This window comes from Clavelina lepadiformis, chromosome 1 (assembly GCF_947623445.1).
Source record: "Clavelina lepadiformis chromosome 1, kaClaLepa1.1, whole genome shotgun sequence".
NCBI classification, from domain to species: Eukaryota; Metazoa; Chordata; class Ascidiacea; order Aplousobranchia; family Clavelinidae; genus Clavelina; species Clavelina lepadiformis.
The window spans coordinates 21,668,343-21,687,947 of record NC_135240.1 but is presented as its reverse complement, the minus strand read 5'-3'; the positions used below and the strand labels follow the sequence as shown (position 1 = coordinate 21,687,947).

The window sequence follows — 19,605 nt, the reverse complement described above, 5'->3', positions numbered from 1 at the left end:
TGATATTTGCAAAGCCGATCCTCATGTGACCTTTATCTAGAAAGGACTGTAGCCTTGCTAAATTTTCCCCTATCTTTAGTTTGTTAAATCTCATGCGCGAATCAATGCAAAGTACTGATCGGGAACTGTTATTCCAGAAAAAAGTTGGCGAGAAGGTTACTTACAATAGCGTAATAAAATGTTTCTAAATATTTGTCGAAAACGTTTTGTGCAAAAACTGTTATACTACTGTATTTACCATTTATTATTCCTCCTAAAAAAGAACGGGTGTTTGTGACAATTTTTTTTTCGCTTTTTGTGATCTCCTCTTCCAGGCAAGGTGAGAACATTCACGTTTTGTAAGCAATTTAACACTTTAGTGATTTTGTCCTATCGAACAAGACATGACAATAGACATCTCTCACGATTTTGGAAGGCTTAAGTACTAGTTTGTTATTGGGCAAATTATGTTTGCCAGCGTTTTAGATTGCACCTGTGACAGTGTGACGTATTTTTTTTTGTTGTATTGTTTAACATTCAATTCGTTTTTGTTTTTTTTATTAATATCGATTTTTGTTGTTTGTACAGGACCTAGCATCTGGAAGGCGACAGAATCGTTAAGTAAAATATTTGTATTATGGTATTGCAGATTATAATGAGTGGTCGATTTAGGCGTAGTCAACAGTTTTGTTTCTGTATTGACATTTATTTATGTATTAACTTTGGTTTAACCAACGATATAAATCATGAACAGATACTGTATTTGTTTTTTCCTAAGCAACATTTTGAATTACTCAAAGAGATTTGAACACTGTGTTTAAAACTTTTTGGAATTACTACATGTTTTTGTAAAGTTATTGACAGGTATAAATGGTTAACGATCAGATCCAGCTTAGGTATATCAGCTTAATACATTACTGTTACAGCAACTGTATCAAATATTTATTAGGCAAAAGGAACTACTGTATGCTTGCAGCAATTTTAGTTATTTCATTTTTTTGTGCTTTCACAGCACTTGGTGTCGTTGTAGCACTTCTCATGCTTGAGTGAGTCCAGCTGTTAGTGTTGTTATTGGCTTTGTTGTTATCAATGATACTATATAGTATATACTGTAGGCTACAATGTATATATACTGTATTTCATATAGCAGGGGTGGGAAAACTTGTTCAATGAAAGAGTCACTTGCGGAAAACTACAAACAGTAGCGAGCCGTAAGATCAGCAGTGTCAATACAAATACGGTAAACAAATGCGTGGAAAATGAACAATAATGGATATTACTAGGCCTATTCAGCTAGAGGAGCCACAAAAACATGTCGGCTAGCTGCAGTTTGTTCACCTTTTGTATATAGTGCTATTGGTTGTTATTACTGTATTGGTTCGTAGAAACAATGCGGCAAGACACGGAGGTAGTCTTACAGCAGGACGCCTGAACCTATTATTTTGCCAATGTTTGGGTCTAGTGCAAAAGCTCGCAACCAGATGACGTCACAATTTGAGTAGCTGAGGTTTAGTATACAAATACATTCTGTTGTTGTTCACTTCTGCACTAGACCTCAATGTTTTATTTGGTACAACGTTTGGATCTATTATACAAGTGCAAAACCACAGGATGCTTTTCTTTACTAGACCCCAACGCTTTTCAACCATTTGGTTTTGCACAGCTGTTTTCTATTCAAACGCTATTGCATCATTATATTAGTTTATTGGAGCTTAACTTTATGATTAATTGTTTAAACTGTCACAGGTCTAGCTTGTTAGAAATGATATTGATAATGGCCTTTCTAGATGAAATGTTGTCGTTTTCAAATGAACCTGACTATTATGACATTTTAGGCTGCAACCAACTTTCTAATGTAAGAGTGCACAGTTTGGTGTTAATCAAGCAATCATAACGCATAAAAATGTTCAAAAAGTTACTGTGTTTTCTGTTTTAACTACGATTTGTTTTGTGCATGCAGACAGAGCAAATTGTTACAGAATACAGATTACGAGCAAAAAAATACCATCCAGATAAAAATCTAGATGATCCTAATACTTGTGAAGAATTTGTGAAGTTACAAATTGCCAAAGAAACTCTCACAGACCCAGTGGTAAGTATTTTTGATCTTCCCTATTTTTGCACTTCTTTATGGAGATGGCGAGGTTAATTGTTTTAGTTGGCCTAAAGCAGAAATCTTTTGCCGTTCTTTTGGAACTCTTTGTGTATTTTATTTTTGACTTTGTTGTTTATGCTATCTATGATTGTTTCTTTAAGTCAGCACAACGTTCATAAAGTCTAAATTCTTATATTCCAAAATATAGTCGTAATCACATCAGAAACAATTTCATATCCATTTTTAAATCCGAATAGAGCTATCACTTGAATTTAATGATGAATAAAAGAGAAGGGAAAAAAGGTCTTTATATCATCAGCTTTTATATCACTATGCCAGCCAATCAGTGAAAGACATCATTATTTACATCATGCTACGTGTGCAAAGTATTTCATAGTAATAACTAAAAATAAAACATATTCTATGTCACCGAGCTTCTTTACCACAAGTACCATCTAACTTCGTACACTCTAAATATATGATACCTGTATACTGGGTCAAATATGTTGGTTTAGGAATTAAATGTTTGAATGACATGATTAACCAAGAACAGTGCAGCTTTCTTAATAATACATTTTGTCTAGCTGGAGAACACACACGCTTATTAAAATGCCAATTATATAAATTATTATAATTCACTATTACAATCGCCTTATCTGTAATAGAACAAAACCACAAATGGGCCAATCAAACCATATTTGAGGTTTCATCAATGTTGCAAACAAAAGTAAAAAAGGCTGTAACAAGTACTTAAGAAGCTATAGATGCCATTTCAACTATAGTGATTGCTTGCACTTGCAGCATAGAGGTAGGCAAAATTTTCCCATATTATTGTTTACCATCTTTATTCTTTACAGAAAAGGAAAGATTATGACACATGGAAAAACAGTGGTCTTGGGATATCGTACCAAAAGTGGAAATCAATGAGAGATTCTGTGAAAACTGTATGATATACAGTATAATAGAGATTTACAGACATTGGTTGCCATAGTATGCTGCTATAACCATACCCATATTGGCATACGTATCTTTTGGCTTAATGTAAAGATATTGCTATTGCAGAAAATAGTAACTCCTGTGTGACACATTTGTCAACTACTTCTATCCCTAACACATTCAGTAAACAATACTTTAAAAAATACTTAAATGCTAAAATTCTTACAGTCTATGCATTGGGCTGTCAACATTCGCCATGAACCAATGATAGAATCTTCTGAGAAGACAGGTTTGCTTCTTTCAGTTTTACTGTGCAAATGTAGACTTACAAATTACAGTATGTGCGATAACACATTGCACATAATTTATCAAGTACCTTGCAAATTTTACAGGTGAAAGTGCTTCAGCCAATACAGCATCAACATTGTCTACATTCAGTGAAAATGAAGATTATGATGCAAGTTTGGCTAAAAACCTTAGGAAATTTCGAAATTATGAAATTTAGTTTTAAAAGTTCAACAGTTTTATTTATTGATTGCGATCATTTTGGATCAGAAGGCACATAAGGTCTGCCACAGCCCGAAGAATTTATCTGCACTGCATGTAATAAGCTGAAATTAAGCACGACTTAAGTTTAAATTTGGAAGTTTAAGCTGTACGCAATTTGAAAATAATTTTCGTTGATCACCTAAATTTGATTTTGAAGTTGTAACTATAATTAACAGACAAAGTAGGGCTATGCTATGGGTGTATTTTGCAATACCGGCGTCATATTCATAATACGGCTTCTAATAATATAAGTCTAATAACTAAACAGGCTATAGTATAGTGTTTTTCACTCGTAGCATTTATTTTTCACTATTGACTTAGAGGACCGAAATCAATGGTTCTAATATTCTTATAGCAAACCATAAAACATGCTCAATAACTGGGGTAACATATCAGAGTTCAAACAAGTCGTGGCCGATAATGGTGACTACAGCCAACAAGTTTTAGCAATTGAATGAGATTTTAGCAACAACTTGGCAGTGACTCTTTTATTTCATTGTTAAAGTCTGGAAAACACATATATCACTTAAAATGCAATATTTTAGTAAAATATGCAACTTTAACGATAATTATATATGTTCTGCAGAAAATAATGTTTACTAAAAATGCAACAAAATCCTGCAAACTAAACGTAATATATATAAGTAAGCTATACTTTTCTCAGAAAACGTTATACAAAGCACCAATGTATAACCTATGGACTAAATAATGAGCAAAGCTGTCTCGTAACATGACATTGGGCATAACTAAGCTTGAATCATCAGTTATCAATGAAACATTTTGTCTTCAATTTTAACTGGCTTTGTTTTAAGTGAAAGTACAGTTATTCATGCTGTCCAGTAGCTACCATTGATATCTTTTTTCTTTACAACAAGAGGTTTTGGTTATCATTTGTGAGAAATGAGATGTTTGGTTATCAACAGATTGTTTAGTCATATGAAACGTCATGTGATCTCACCATTACTTTGCAGCAAAACACGATTTATAAAAGAGAGATATGTTACAACGTTTTAATCTTGGCATTATACTTAAATCTGTCCTAACTGATCCCTGTAAACGTAAACATATATTACAAATATCACGATTTCATAAATTATAAAAAACATATAGGCAATAAAGCTACTTGAATACAAAGAACCACATTAAAGTGTTGTTTTAAGCACAGTGGTTAGACAATAGACAAGTTGAATGTCAACATAATCTTTCCAATCAAAACTGGCACATTCTTTACAAGAGGTAGTACAGTATATGGAGTTAAACATTAACCGTTTCGTTACATTCTGTAACATTGCCAAGAGCCAGTTCTTTAAAATTAAGTGGGCATTTAAAACGTTTTTATAACAAAACTAGGTATACGCCACAAAGAACTTCAGAAAAATAACCGTCTTTCAAAAAACTTTTGAAAATGATGGCAACTTTTCACAACAGAATAAAACTTCTGGTGAGCTATAACAGTTTTCAAATGCGAAACATGAGCTATTTCTACAAGTGAAATAAGCAACATTGGAAAGTACAAAATTTCGAAAATCAGCACATATAGAAAAAAAATTAACCTAATCTTTCAAAAGCAGCCCTAGAAATTCTTGCAACATTTTTATCTGAAAATTCCCGTACATAGCACCATGCGGCAGTTCCAGATCTGAATTCTGGAAATTTTGAACAATGAAAGCATGCTGTTTGCAATTCTCTTTATGAGCTTAAATACTATTTCCATAACACTGCAACATGCAAACAATGCGACGCAACACATTTTACATGAAGGGCAGAATACACAACGCAACTTGCTCTTAAATAGCAAATGTGCTTGTTTAGTCCATTCAGTGAAACGCGTCAAAGGAGGTTAGCAGCAAGACACGATAATTGATTGATAAGTTGGTTTTCCAAACAACTCCGAGGTAGATTAGGTAATTTTTGCAAGCATTTCTTTCGCACTAAGCTATGTAATTGCTTAAGATGTAACACTGACAGAGCATGACCAAAGAAAATCATCTGATGTGAAAGTGTAAGTCACTACAAAATTGCTTAATGCTGTGAGTTAACTTGTTCTAAAACCCATAAAGGAATAGGCTTGTTTATTGACTGTAGCATTTGTAAAAGCTTTCTGTTGGCATCGGAATAATAATGTCTCAAATAGTTCATACTCTGCAAAAATTAAAACAGTACAAAGTTGTCAAAAAAGGCAGAATAATGTCCAATATCTGGACTAGTTTACGATAAAGTAGTGTCGTGCGTGACTGCATAACTTTACCTGATCATCCATCTCTGGATATTGTCTGCCTTTGCTTTTTCCTAAACACTTGGTCTTACCAGATTTCAAAATCTGACAATAAAACCCCTTTTTCTTTTCATACCTTAAAAATAAGAATTTTGTTTTGGCAACCATCTCTTGAAACGATGTGGTAAAAGTGTTTTGAAAAAGCAATTACTTACTTTAACAACTTTGAGTAATCAATGGTACTTTTAAATCCAAGATGTTCCTGCAAATCCTGCATTGCTCTGACTGGGTTGTCTTTCAACGTGTCACCATCAACAATAATTATCTAACAATGATAGAATAACAATATTTTGCACAGAAAGTGACACTTTCAGGTCAACAAACAGCTGCAACAGTGAAAGCATAACAATTGGGGCAAAAACGGTTATGGAAAAAACACAGTAGCTATTTCTACCTGCTTTGCTGACAAGTGCTCTAACCAATTGTCTAAATGGACAGCATAAAATCCAGGATCCAAGCATCGATGCTGAAGAGAAATAAGTGCTTGCGGGCTTCCTTCTCGTTTGGCAGTGATAACTTCATAAAAAGAATGCTGGAGTGCTGTATTGTCATCATGTGACCTCATATGCTTCAAAGCAATGTTAAGGTCAAGAAATAAATGCTTTAAATAGTTTCTATGTGCTTTATCACTTTAATAATTGTCTACATTATGAACTGAAGAACATATCTCAAAAGTATTGAAGGTGGAAGTAAAAAGTAAAAGTAAAACCAAGCTAAACATAATACTTACTTGATACCATGAGTATGCTCTTTTAGCTGGGTCAAGCAAAATGGCAATGACAGGTTTCTTTGGCAGTAGAGCATTCAATCGTTTTGCAACGACAGCTTGATCAAAATATGTTGCACTTTTCTCAAAAAGGATGGTGTTGTTTTCCGGAATGGGAAAATAGCTCACGTACCTTTAAGCAATAAGCACAAAATAAACAAAAAATTAACTAGAATCGTGGACAACAGTTGTGCCAATGGGCACTTGTCTGTTAAATTCTTCACATTTCGCTCTGCGTTTTTGTACGGAATTACAATCAATTACATCATTAATTAACTCCTATGCCTTGCTTTATAAAATGGGCGAGTCAAGACATGCAACAGAGTGAACAGACATCTGTTGTAAAAGGTTAATCGAGTTTTGTTATTGAAGCTTGCTTATTATTTAGATGACAATATATGCCTTAAGTTCGTGTTTACAGAAAAAAAGAACACGCAATCTTCTTGGACATAGTATCTCTGCAGAGACGACACAGACAGATTTATACAACTTTTGAACCATTATAGTTCACAAAAAACTCAATCTTTTGACATCAAGTTTTTTCATATGACTTCTGTTAAAACTGTGACCCAAATGCAGATCATTGTGAAAACTTTAGCCTATATAGTATATACTATACTCATTACTCGTGCCTGTGTTCCTACACATTACATTCTAGTGTCATCTTATGGAGATGATGGAGCTTAGTGCATTTCAAGAAAATTTACACCCAGTCTTATAACAATGATAAACATTACATTTCTAGAGACAACTTACCAGTCCAGTCCTTTAAAGTAATTTTTTCCACTAAAAAATTGAACTTCTTCAAAGGTAGTAGCACTTGGTAGGTTGCTTTTGACGTCAGGGTGCATATTTAAATACCAATACAAAGCAGTTGTACCTGTTTCGAACGCACATTAATCTTATTTAAATTACAAAACAAAACTTCAGTGCATTGTAAGTCCAGATGCCAAGAAGTGTGACAATTTTAGCTCAATAAGAAATCACCTGTCTTCTGTGGTCCAACAACAACAAAATCTGGAAGCTGGTTACAGTTCTTTTCAGTTGACCAAATTTCAAGGTGTCTTTTATCCAAACAAGGATTCTGCAATATATTCATACATGAAAGAAGTGAATAGCTTGTGACGTGATGGGACTTTGATTACATTACAATACGTAGGGGATGGAAAGGTGAATACAACATGAAGTATTGTGCAGTGGTCAATAAAACGACAAAAGTGATATCATTACCAGCCAAACTGGATCTAGTTCATCCGGATAAAGGTCAAAATACTTCTTCGCCATAGTTTCAGGTGGAACTTGCAACAGCTTCAAATTGGTCCAACACCGGACAAAATTGATCGCATGATCGAACGTATAAATTGCAAGACGATCATTGCCGTAGTTTGACAGGTGTGTCATGAAGATATTGAACTGTAACGATAACACCTAGTGTTAATTTAAAGCTTTCATAAAGAAAAACTGCAAAACAGCGTTCCCCGAAACCTTATTGAAAAAATAGTAGACCGTATAATTTGCAAACACATATAATAGTTTAGGATAAATGTATCCATACTTCTTATTTTAAGCCATATTTCAAACTGCTTCTTTCATTTTTTAAAAGCAATGCTTAATTTAATACACCATCTTCATATAGTCATTGTAAATATTTTACCATCACTAATGTAATACACATCTATGGTATATCACTATACCACCAATATGTACCTTTATGTACAGCACAGCATACCTGATTATAAAGAAAAGACAAAAATAGCGATCCTCCATTTATGTGATCATGTAAGGCTTCGGGTCCACCAGGATACTTATCCAATATCATAGTATGGGTAAATAATCCACATGTCTGCCTTGGCAAATTCTAACATAAAATACTTGATTGTAGTCAAGTAGATGAGTCAAGTTTAAGCAAGTCTTTCTTCATCAATTGTGTTTAATATTATTGAAAACCCACTTTAGAGTGAATTTAACAGTTCAATTTAAATTCATTAATTATCCTGAAATAGTTTGATTATTGCAGCAATTCTGTTATAACTCTTTTTAAACGAATTTAAATTCATTACAGTCCTGATGCTGAGTAGCAATGCTAATACACATTATAGTAAATCCTCGTCACCTTTACATCTCTGTACATGAAACCCCTTCTTTTATGGTCAGGTCTCAAGTGAGGATATTCTTCTGTGCTGGTTGTAGTTATGTTCCATATTTGGTCCCAACAATCATACAACTGTTCATGAACTGGAAACACTCCAGCATGATGGGGAGCAACAGCATAATGTGATGAGGTGTTAAGATGATGTCTCTAAATCAAAACAGATGCCGGGAAATGGCTCACATGTGATAATAGCTTTATATGTAAGTAAAGACAAATAAAATAAGAGCTATGTCACAGTATAAAATCTGGAATTGTATGTTTCTTGTACGGTTATTTAGGGTAATGACTATGGTTTATATAATGCCACTAAAACCAACCACGGCAAATCTAGCATTAATGTCCATGTAACTGCAAAGTTCTGTGACATTGTTAAACCAATGGGCCTGCATATGAGACCACATGTGCGGAAACCAAGCAAACCGGTCATGAACTTTCAAGAAAAGACGATCCCCTTCTGTCTCCTTTTCGTTTCCTAGATAAAGATAGCAGCAATGGAGATGTTGATATTAAATTGGCTCATATATACTCTTACTATTAGCTCCTGATATTGTAGAATTTAAAGTGGTTACTGGTAAACACAAAATTCTTTTCATCAGACCGTAATAGCATTAACAGCTAATGAATAAAGGAACACATTATATATCTATGGAAAACATAAACCCAATTAAGTGTCAGGAACTAACCATAGAATATGAACTTTCCAGAAAAGCCCAGCTGAAAAGTGAAACCCGGAATCGTTTGACGTACTTTGTCTTGAAAGTTGACAAGAGCCTGGAAAACACAATTACAGCTCTATAGTTTTGTTTTAACTGAAGCTGGTAAATCTAAAAAACAAGCAAACTGAATTTAATAAGTTTAATGCTACATTCGGTAGTGTGCTGCAATGCAAGCTCCTAATGATTGGCATTCCCCGTGGGAACTATACAGAGGGAGTTACAAGTTACAGAGTTACAACTATACAGGGAGGGAGACCACTTGGCAGGTGCCTAAAGGGCATTTGCATAAAATCATAATTGCTTTTCTCAAATAGTTTTCCCAATTACAAACTTATAATAAACATAAACAGATCAGAAAAAACAATTCCTAAGATCATCTGATTTATTTCAATGTATAAGTGTAACATATTGGCATAATGAGGCTGTCAACATGCGCTTCAGAGATTATTACGTCAGAAATAAATATAGTTATTTGAAACATGCAGCGTTCATAAGTCAAAATAACTTTCATAAAATTTACCGTAACATCATCTGCATTCATTCTGTTTCCTTTAGTACCAACGAAAACATCATCAATGTCAATCTGAATGTACCGCTCCAGTGGGGAAACTAGTTTGCCATGTGACAGGTAGCTTATTGCATCCAAGAATAAAACTCTAAAAATATATTTTGTTTATTTATGATTATAAAAGATAGTATAGAAAAATGCACCAAAACTATAACCAGCATATGAATTACATTAATACTAGAGCATTGGTACTAACTTGTGCAACCAAAATGTCAAACCACTTCCAAAGATGACTCGTTGTATTCCATCAAGTTGCCCAGTGTCATGTACAACAGTCACTAATTTATCTGAAAAGTCGGGCGCCATCTAAAAACAGTAAACAAGATCAGAGTAAATATCTAAAAATGGATCAAATTAGTCGTCACAATTAATCCTACGTCATGTTATGTTTAATAGATACATTAATTAGAATATTACCATGACAAAATAAACATTTTTCACATATCCTGACAGAAAATTAAGAAGGTAAGCCAATTATTGTCAAGAAATGTGAAAAACTATGCAATAAATATTTAACATGTAGGCTTAAAAATAGAACATTTAGCAAACAAACAGTATTTAAGTGACTAACAGCATCTGGAAAGTCTTTATTGGCAACAACAGCAGCCCTCCGATGACGGGATTTCCTGCAAACAATACTTCATATGTAACAGTACGTTCAACATATAAATGACATGTTATATTATATGTATGATATATATATATATATAACCCTGTCAACATGGTCATCTTGCTTCGAGGACTGTATGTGCATTGAGTAGTATCTGTATTTACATGACCAATCACAATTCACATTGAAGGTGGTTGCCAAGTGCAAAGAGTGATGGTCATGAGCAGTAGCGTGATATGTTGTTACAGTATTAACAATATTTTCTGCCGGAATATTTTTCTTGTTCATTTTTGTTAATCGGTAACAAGATGGAGATATGAGCTTTACCTCATTTAAGTAGAACTAATCCCAACCTCTAAAGCAGTAAAAATGAGCATATTGGCTAGGCTAAGGTCTTTCCACTATTTCTGCATCTGTTTGAAAATGTCAAGTTTGCCTAATTAGCTTGAAATTTGTGTTTATTATTCCAATGATTGCACGCTATAATTGAGTCTAAAAAAATAATTTTACATAATTTACTGACTTAAATGTATTTGTTTGTTGTTTGTATTCAGTTACTGAAATGGCATGATAGATGGGGTTATTATAGAGATGATTAAGAACAGCTTAGGCCTATACTATCATGTCATTTCAATGAATACGACACTGATTAGGCTAATTCATTTTTCAAATACACATCTGTGGAATTACTGTGTTTTCTTTTACCTGCCCTTGTTACCCTGTGGCACATCATCAGGACCTGCCTGGATCACAAAGCTGACAGGCTGGTATGTTGAATGATCACTTTTAAATAGAGCCCAGTTCTTTGAAAAGGGTAAAAATCCTTGCCACTGCAATAATAAAAATTCAATGTTAATAGTTCAAGAAAATTAAAGTATTAAGTATAAAATTAAAGAATAAAAAACCTTATCTTTATCAAAACAAAGCACTCAACAAGCCAAAACTTTATCAGTGAAGGAAAACACTTGTAGATTAAAGATTAAATAAGATCAAACAACATAATCAAAGCTTAATGCGTATATGCACTATGCAAACATAGAACAAGAGCGTTTCAAGGTATTAAATGATAAACTCTAAAGAAATAGCTGTAGCCATAGAATTAAAAAGTATGTGAATGTCAACACAAACTTTACGGTTCAGGCTTTGTCCTGTTTGTTTATGTAGGGTTGAATTACTGTTTATTCAATCACATATAAAATCATTTTAGCAAGTAGAACTTCTACATTAAATCCTACGTTAAATGAGTAAATTGCAACAAAAAATATCACAGTGCAGCACTTTTCTTAAACTTTAAGTGTTTGAGATCCAAGTTATTCACACCGAACTTACTATCTCTCCTGGCCTTGCAATCCTGAGTATGGGTGACTGGGGGTTAAGTTGATAGTCTTTCAGGTTTACACCATTGAAATAAGACAGTGGAAAAGTGCCAACCTAAACCGTAATTTGCAACATGATAATCCTTTCTATTGCTTTAAAACGCTGAGTCATTGTAAGCGGATGATTTTCCCACAAACACCGGTTGCATTATTGTTGGTGGATTGGGTGTAAGTAAACATAAAACCTATCAAACGACCACATACATCACTAAGCAATAAAAAGCTGTAAAAGTTAGCAAGCTAAACATTGTACAAACTTAGTTGCAAGTCCAATCAATAACTTTAGATGTTTTTTTAAATGAACAACATGCCTTGGCCAATTTTAAGACTTACCGGTCCATTATGTACAACATCATTTTCTTTGCTACGACTTTTAGATCCACGTAAAAAGTATATTATTCCAACATCAAAATCCAAACAATATTTATCTATCATCTCCCGATTCCATTGATGTAACGAAAAGTACATGAAAATATCTTCAAAAATTATAAGCGCGTATCGACCCTAAAACAAATGATTCATGTACAAAAGTCATCTAATACAAAATAACCGTGGGAACCCAGAGATATACATATCTACAGTATTCTGAGGTAATTCCACCATACTATAGATAGCAGACTGTTTAAAAGTTTAGGTTAGTTTGGGCACAGGTATTGAATAAAAATTAAGAACTTTCAAAACTTCTTAATGCATTCCAGCATTAGGATTATCGTAAAACTAGGGACCAATAAATATGTATTATAATTTTACTGTACTATCTATAACCACATATACTACTGCACTTCAAATGAAAAGCTTTTCTGCATGTGTAATGTTGTTCTATACTAAGTTATTTTATTACAGTATCAAGAAGTACCACAAGCAACTACAATTTACACAAAAGCCACTGGTCAACATGGCCAGTATTACGAAGCAAAAAGGTTGTCACCGATATATTGAGACACTAACCTTGCTATCATCAATAAGAATGGGCAGATTCCTTATTTCACCACTTTGTATGTTAAACTTAAATCGAATAGATTCTAGTGCAGTGACAACATCTCGTCCAAGCTATAAGGAACAAATTAATACAATTCGGTAAAAACCAAAAATCGGACAAAACACCTTTAAAATACAATTTTAGTATAAATTCACCTGAGTGTGACCGTCACGCAAAAACACAAGTATTTTCTGTCGCGTTTGAGATGTGTTACCTTTGTTTAAAGGTTGATCAAAGCCTCTGATATTGCTCTAGATACATAAATTGTAGTGAATTAACTCGGGTTAAATAAGAAAACAAACGATACGTAAATGGCAATTTGGGGACAAAATATTAGATTCAATGAGAAAAAGATGCATAAATTTATTATGGAGAAGCAACTCAGCATATGAGCAGGCTATAATATACGACTTACTAAACAGCATAGACTTTTGATACAAAAATTTTATGGATACACTCATTTTATACCATTTCATTGTGACATTCTGAAGCAGGAGGCAGTACAAGACGAGGTAACTGTCTCTCCACAGGAAATGTGGTTGGCGTAAGTTGGGAAATTGAGTAAAATAATCCAAATAAAGATACAATAATCAATGCAAGAACAATTTTGCGAAGACTTGCAATTTTTCTTAGCTTTCTCCACATTATTGTACACAATTACGTCATCGTGTCATTAATATAATACTTCCGAAACCTGTAAAACATTGCATTTCATAAATAAAACTACCGGTAGTGTTTTAAACGTTTAAAAATGCTTGGAGTTACAATAAAAATATCTTTACATGTTAACCTTTTAAATAAAATAGCATCATCTGTTTTTATCTACACAAGTTGCTGATTTCTAAATGAAGAAAAAAGTATTGACGAAATATGTCAGTGAGCCTAGCCAAAATGTGTAACAAAAAATAAAAACTTTTAACATGCAGGCAGTCAAACGTAGGCTATGGTTAGAAAATGGATAATCAAGTCCAAGAGAGGCTAGAACAGTGGTTTTCAACCTTTTTCATACCGCGACCCATTTTAACATCTCAATGTAACTAACAACCCCCTTCCAAAAATTTTGATTCAGGCATAAGTAATATATTTGTGTATGCGCAATAGCAAAAAAAAAATAATTAAAAATAACATAAATTATGATACCACTCTGTTGAAAAAAAATACTCATTTATAGATTTGGCATTTATTAATTGGCATTCTTGTAATAGTGATTGGTATTTAATTGTCGTCTTCACGACCCCCAGAGAAAAGGCAAACGATCCACCCGGGGGTCGCAACCCCCAGGTTGAAAACCATTGGGCTAGAAGGTTTATTCACAAAACTACATTTATTGCTGTGAAAACTCTGCAATTAAATTTTACGATGATCACAATTCACAACAATGTCCAAAGACATTAAATTTATACATTTTTTGTTTCCATTGTTTTGAAATATAGAGTGGACAACCCATACCCATGCAACACCAACCCCAGCAGATAAAATTTCAGAACAAAACATACACTAAAATCCTTGCTAACAAATGTCCCATTAATTGTTAATAACAACAAAAAAGTGCCTAACAGCATTTTCTGAAAATATCGGTAGAGTTAATAATAATATCTAGAACATCCAGTGGTAACCATCAGAATTTTACCCTTATGATGATCATTTTTTTAAAACTCATATAAGCTAGCTTAATATTCCCACAAAAAGCAACTTGCAAAGCCAATTTTTAAACACAAGATTTTCTAAACAATAACTTTGTTTTTTTGTAAAGTTAAAGTCTGTTTCACTACCACCAACATGTCTGAAAATGTTTTAAAATATTTATTATCAAGCGGTCAATAAGCAGTTTCGATAATAGTTTGAAATGAAATATTTTCAATCATAAAAAACAATGGATTATGTGAATTAATATATATATATACATGGCTTCTGATTCTGATTAGAAGTTCATTCACTATATATATATTATTTTGAATAGATCACCTAGAAGACTTTTGCGTATCACTAGTTGTACACTTAGTTTGGGAATTATCTACTGCATGAAAGTAAACAATCAGCATTTGAGCGGCAACAAACTTCCCACTGATCAATCGAATGCAACCAGTTACATAACTAATGCAAGGAAATTTTGACAACTGTAAGCCAGCTGAATTATCAATAATACTGATAATTAATAATTGCATAATGTGTTATTGAACAGTGTTCATCTTACTATATATATACTGAATAAGAGCTGGCAAGAATCATTCATTATAAATGCTAGGAAAAGTTCATTGTCTTGAACTTTATCAAAAATTATAATTTGATGACACAAGCCAATGTGCAAAGTCTAAAAAAATGAGATATTGATGATCTACTGCCATTGATAAACAAACTATAAAGCCGAGAAGGCGGTACCACAGTGGCCTAACTCTTGGAGAGGGTCCGCATTAGATTTTGTGTTTATATCTAAAAACACAATAACGGAAAGTATTTATAGTATAATCATAGAACAAATGTAAGGACACATCACTTTGTCATGAAAGTCATTAGTCATTATTGGTAATGCTAACTAACAAAATGTGATCAAATCAGAGAAGTACTTAGTAAGCTTAGTAGTAAATAAGTAAAGTTAGTGTTGCACATAACTGACAATCAACATCAAACCTACAAAATTAGTAACTTAACTACAATTGCTATATGGTTACATACATGTTGCAAAAACTATATCGCATATTTCTTTGGTACTACAGTATACTGATCCATAGTCTACATAAAACGAAGAATAATAAACTATTCATCCATTTGTATGCAAACATAATACTAAAAATAACATACTTACAATAAAAACACTGTTTGAATTCGACCTATGGCAACAATAAATATTATATTGTTCAAAATATCTTTAAGTTAATTTTATATAGAACTATTCTGGAATAAGGATAACATTTTTAAAATCACAAAAGTTTCTCAGAAAAGACAACTTTTTTGGAGAAATTCTAGTTTATTGCCAAATTATAAAAACATGAAAACGTCACAATACCAATACTTTTCAAATACTTACTCACAACATGAATCTATTGCACCAATACAGTACCACCATAAAACATAACATAATAAATGCAATAGAGTTAAAATTTCATGAGCTAATTACTTCAATTACACTCAGCAGTATTACATAATAATATTTTGAAGAATGTGCAACACTAATGGAATTTTTCATTAAGATTTTATTAGTTTATAAGGTAAATGAAAAAAACAAACAACAAACATGAAGACAATAGATTTCGTTTATAAACTCACAGTGTGGCTTTTAAACCAGCAAACTCATATTCTCAGCAACTCACATATTATATGCATATTTTATACCGGACAGGACTAACTGATATCAACACGTGACTGGAAAGTCTGGCAGTTTGAAAGTACAAGAAACCATGTGTGCAAAGATGCAAATTTTGGTGTGACAGCGTGCACACTGAAGCCTCAACTCTTCGTTTGTTTATCATTCAAACAACCAGTTTTTCTTTGTTTACTAATTACAAATCGGCACTTTGGTATGAAGAAATTGATGAACAGACTTTAAATAGCAAGGCTGGGTTTCAAGTTATAAAAAAGAATAACGTTCTCTCACTTTAGAACCATCGCATCTTCTCTCAAAGTTTTCAAACAAAGAACTTTACGCTGTATATAGGAGCTCTATGAAAAACTTAGTTCCTTCACTGGATCTGCATCATTGCGGGTTCGGTCAAAAAAGGGGGTATCTTTGCAGTTTCATACTTTTACACTTTCACTTAAATACGAAAGTGTTACGGAGTTATGAGGCAATAGAAAATAAATTCTGACAAAATAATTTTCCTATACTTTATCCTGATATGGGAGTGCGAAAGTGATCCAAAAAAGAATATAGCCTACCCTACAGCTCTAAGAGCCTAAATAACCATAGTCAAGACTCTAGAGTCTAGACTATAGAGATAGGAAAATCACTAAAATCAGGCCAGGCAGTCTGTAAGTGATGTCATTGTACCACCTTGTTCTTGAGTGTACTGTGAGCGCGTGAGGCATCCTGGCATAAAAGCAGATGTACAGCAACCCAATCTCGGTCAATCCATGTCAGTTTACCCACCCTTGATCTCTGCCAAATCAGTATTTGATGAAAACTTTGTAGGATGAAAGAACAAGTTATTTATGAAAAATCGATTTTAACTTTGTTAAAATCTGTGTAGTGCCGATCACAGCACCGAACTAGCCTATAGGCTGCAGTATGAAATCGGTAGGCTAGTTTTGCAGATACAGCCATTTTACCATGACGAAACGTAGTTTTTGGGTTCATTGAAGCGGAATTACCCCTCTGTTTTCATACACAATTTTTATTGCAATAATTTTCTGTTTTGCAGTATTTTTGTACGTAGTTGTAAATATGGGTCATGTCCAGGGCTTCAACAATCGCAATCGTTTTTTGTAATCGATTGTCAATTTCTTACGTAATCGAATTTTATTTGAATAAATTCAAGCTTCGCCTTATTAAAGTGAGGGGCAAGTCCAAAAACAAATTCACCTTAAATCACAAAATAGTCAAGTGTTAGTACACCAGAGAAAAGATTTTTAGTAATATGTGGGGGTGAAGCAATTACTGTGTGATGTACGGTGCATATTATACCACACAGATGGAAAATAATATATATTATTCCTGGTTTGGGAAATCTACTTTGCGAAGCGTTGCGTTACGTGTCGCCTATGCATGACTTCCTGTGTATCGTTATAAATCGTGAAGTGAGTTATTCTTTTATTCATAGCTATTCATTGCGTTACAGTCTACTAAGTTAACCCTAGAAAGTGGTCGACTTTATTATGTAGCTGTCCCAATGTTTTAACTTGATGTATTCGTTCAATGAAGCTTCAAATATAATCAGAACATACAGTTGTCATTGTTGTGTAAACTTTGTAGTGAAGTGGGTAAACCTTACAGGTTAAGGTACCATATACCACTTTTCATTACAATTGTATTGGCTATTGCTTAAAAGGTATTGAAAATTTGTCCTTCTATTATGATGTTTTGCTAGATTCGATATATGTAATGTGACGATTACGACACGAGTCACGAGTTGTTTTCGAGATGCTTGAAATTGATTTTGGGATCTTGCAATTCAGTTAATGACCAGACTTGAATTCTCCTTAATGACGTCAGATAAATTACCTCGCTTGAACTGGTGTGCCACATATAAATACCGATATAATGTGTGCAATCTTCCTTTTTACCGTTTTCGATTTCAGTTGTTACCAAGCGCAATGTAACATTCAGTAAGTTGTGCCCGAAGGTGAAAACCTTTGAGTCTTATAATAAATAAAATGGGAACTTTATCATTTAGTAATTTGTACAGACAGAAATTAAGCAACTAACAGCATAGTCACGCCGTTTGAAAATTGAGAACTCATATCATCGAAGCAGAAGCAAAACAAGTTATCAACCACCCACCCGATTCGTCTGCTTTCCGCCCATTGAAATGGGTGGAAATGCGGTAATATTTTCCCATTGGAATGGCAGGAAGTATGCCTTTCTTACCCTAGAGTAAGAAATATGCATTTGGAATGGGGAGATGTTTACTTCGGCAGAAATATGGTTTGTGGGAAACCCCATTGCTGAAAGCAGGTCCATTTTAATGGGCGGAAAAATAGACGAATGGGGTTCACAAACCATACTTGTGCCGAAGTAAAATTCTCCCCATTCAAAAGGCATATATCTTACTCTAGGGTAAGAAAGGCATACTTTCAACCATTACAATGGGGGAAAATTCCCGAACTCTGGACCATTTTAATGGGCGGAAAGTAAACGAATGGGGTGAACCACCAATCGTCCTCGCTCATATTCTAACAATAACCGCCAATACACGCGGTTTTATGACAGATGTTTTTGTTGTGTAATACTTCACACAAATAGGCTAATACACAAACGAACGAACTTTAATTTGTCATAGTAAAACCTGTCCTCGTCTAAACTCAGGTAATATTCCTCATGTCATTTCAAAGCTAATGTAACTTTTAACAATCGTTTCAGAGTTGGATATTCAATTCCACTTTGCTGGACTGCTTACATTCGATGTATTTTTCAGTCATTACTCATTACCAAAACCCTGGTATATGTAAGAAAAATTGTAGTGTTGGCCATCCTGACAGCAAGTTGCGGCAGGGCCCTACGATTGTAGCCTATTTAGAACAAAGTTCCCAGATAGCATGTAGTTGTCGGTCCGACAACTACAACGAGCTATTCTCGCTATAGCGATTGTAGCTCCTCTGCCGCTAATGGGTAGCAAGCTAGACACGGTGTTTTTACGCTGTCCAAAAGATCTTTGTCGGGCCGACGGAGGTCCATTAGTGATGTTAGATGATGCCATAAAACCGTTTAGAACAAAATAATGATTAAACATACATAACTTAGTTTTATTTAATATTTTTAAAATATAAATGTTATTATTTAATGAGGTTCGTAACAGTCGGAAAGGTTTTATCACTAAATGTTGGTAACAAACTAACAATTATAATAATTATAGTAATTCCTATAGTAATAACACCCCTGGCTTTTTTTATTCAGATATTTTGAATATAATACGTATTATACTTCTTTGTTTATTCTGAGTTTTTGTTTAAC

At 33.6% G+C, this 19,605-nt stretch overlaps 2 protein-coding genes across 2 annotated transcripts; one reads left to right on the top strand and one right to left on the bottom strand.

Moving 5' to 3' along the window:
• Window positions 1-1,674: 1,674 nt before the first annotated feature.
• LOC143450315 (dnaJ homolog subfamily C member 12-like) lies at window positions 1,675-3,843 on the top strand. The gene is made up of 5 exons (XM_076950803.1): window positions 1,675-1,834; window positions 1,940-2,071; window positions 2,932-3,018; window positions 3,239-3,299; window positions 3,403-3,843. Exons 1-5 carry the CDS (start codon window positions 1,700-1,702, stop codon window positions 3,513-3,515), a joined length of 528 nt encoding a protein of 175 aa, XP_076806918.1. The 5' UTR covers window positions 1,675-1,699; the 3' UTR covers window positions 3,516-3,843.
• A 189-nt stretch (window positions 3,844-4,032) lies between these two features.
• On the bottom strand, window positions 4,033-17,426 carry LOC143450307 (bifunctional heparan sulfate N-deacetylase/N-sulfotransferase 1-like). Its single transcript, XM_076950792.1, has 21 exons — window positions 13,470-17,426; window positions 13,157-13,252; window positions 12,971-13,072; window positions 12,356-12,526; window positions 11,976-12,077; window positions 11,352-11,476; window positions 10,608-10,662; window positions 10,233-10,342; window positions 9,989-10,124; window positions 9,436-9,523; window positions 9,070-9,224; window positions 8,714-8,899; window positions 8,330-8,458; window positions 7,831-8,013; window positions 7,588-7,684; window positions 7,357-7,480; window positions 6,565-6,733; window positions 6,229-6,402; window positions 5,990-6,099; window positions 5,808-5,910; window positions 4,033-5,701 (listed from the first exon to the last, which is right to left on the bottom strand). The coding sequence occupies exons 1-21, from the start codon at window positions 13,644-13,646 to the stop codon at window positions 5,582-5,584; spliced, it is 2,712 nt and encodes a 903-aa protein (XP_076806907.1). The 5' UTR covers window positions 13,647-17,426; the 3' UTR covers window positions 4,033-5,581.
• Window positions 17,427-19,605: the final 2,179 nt, after the last annotated feature.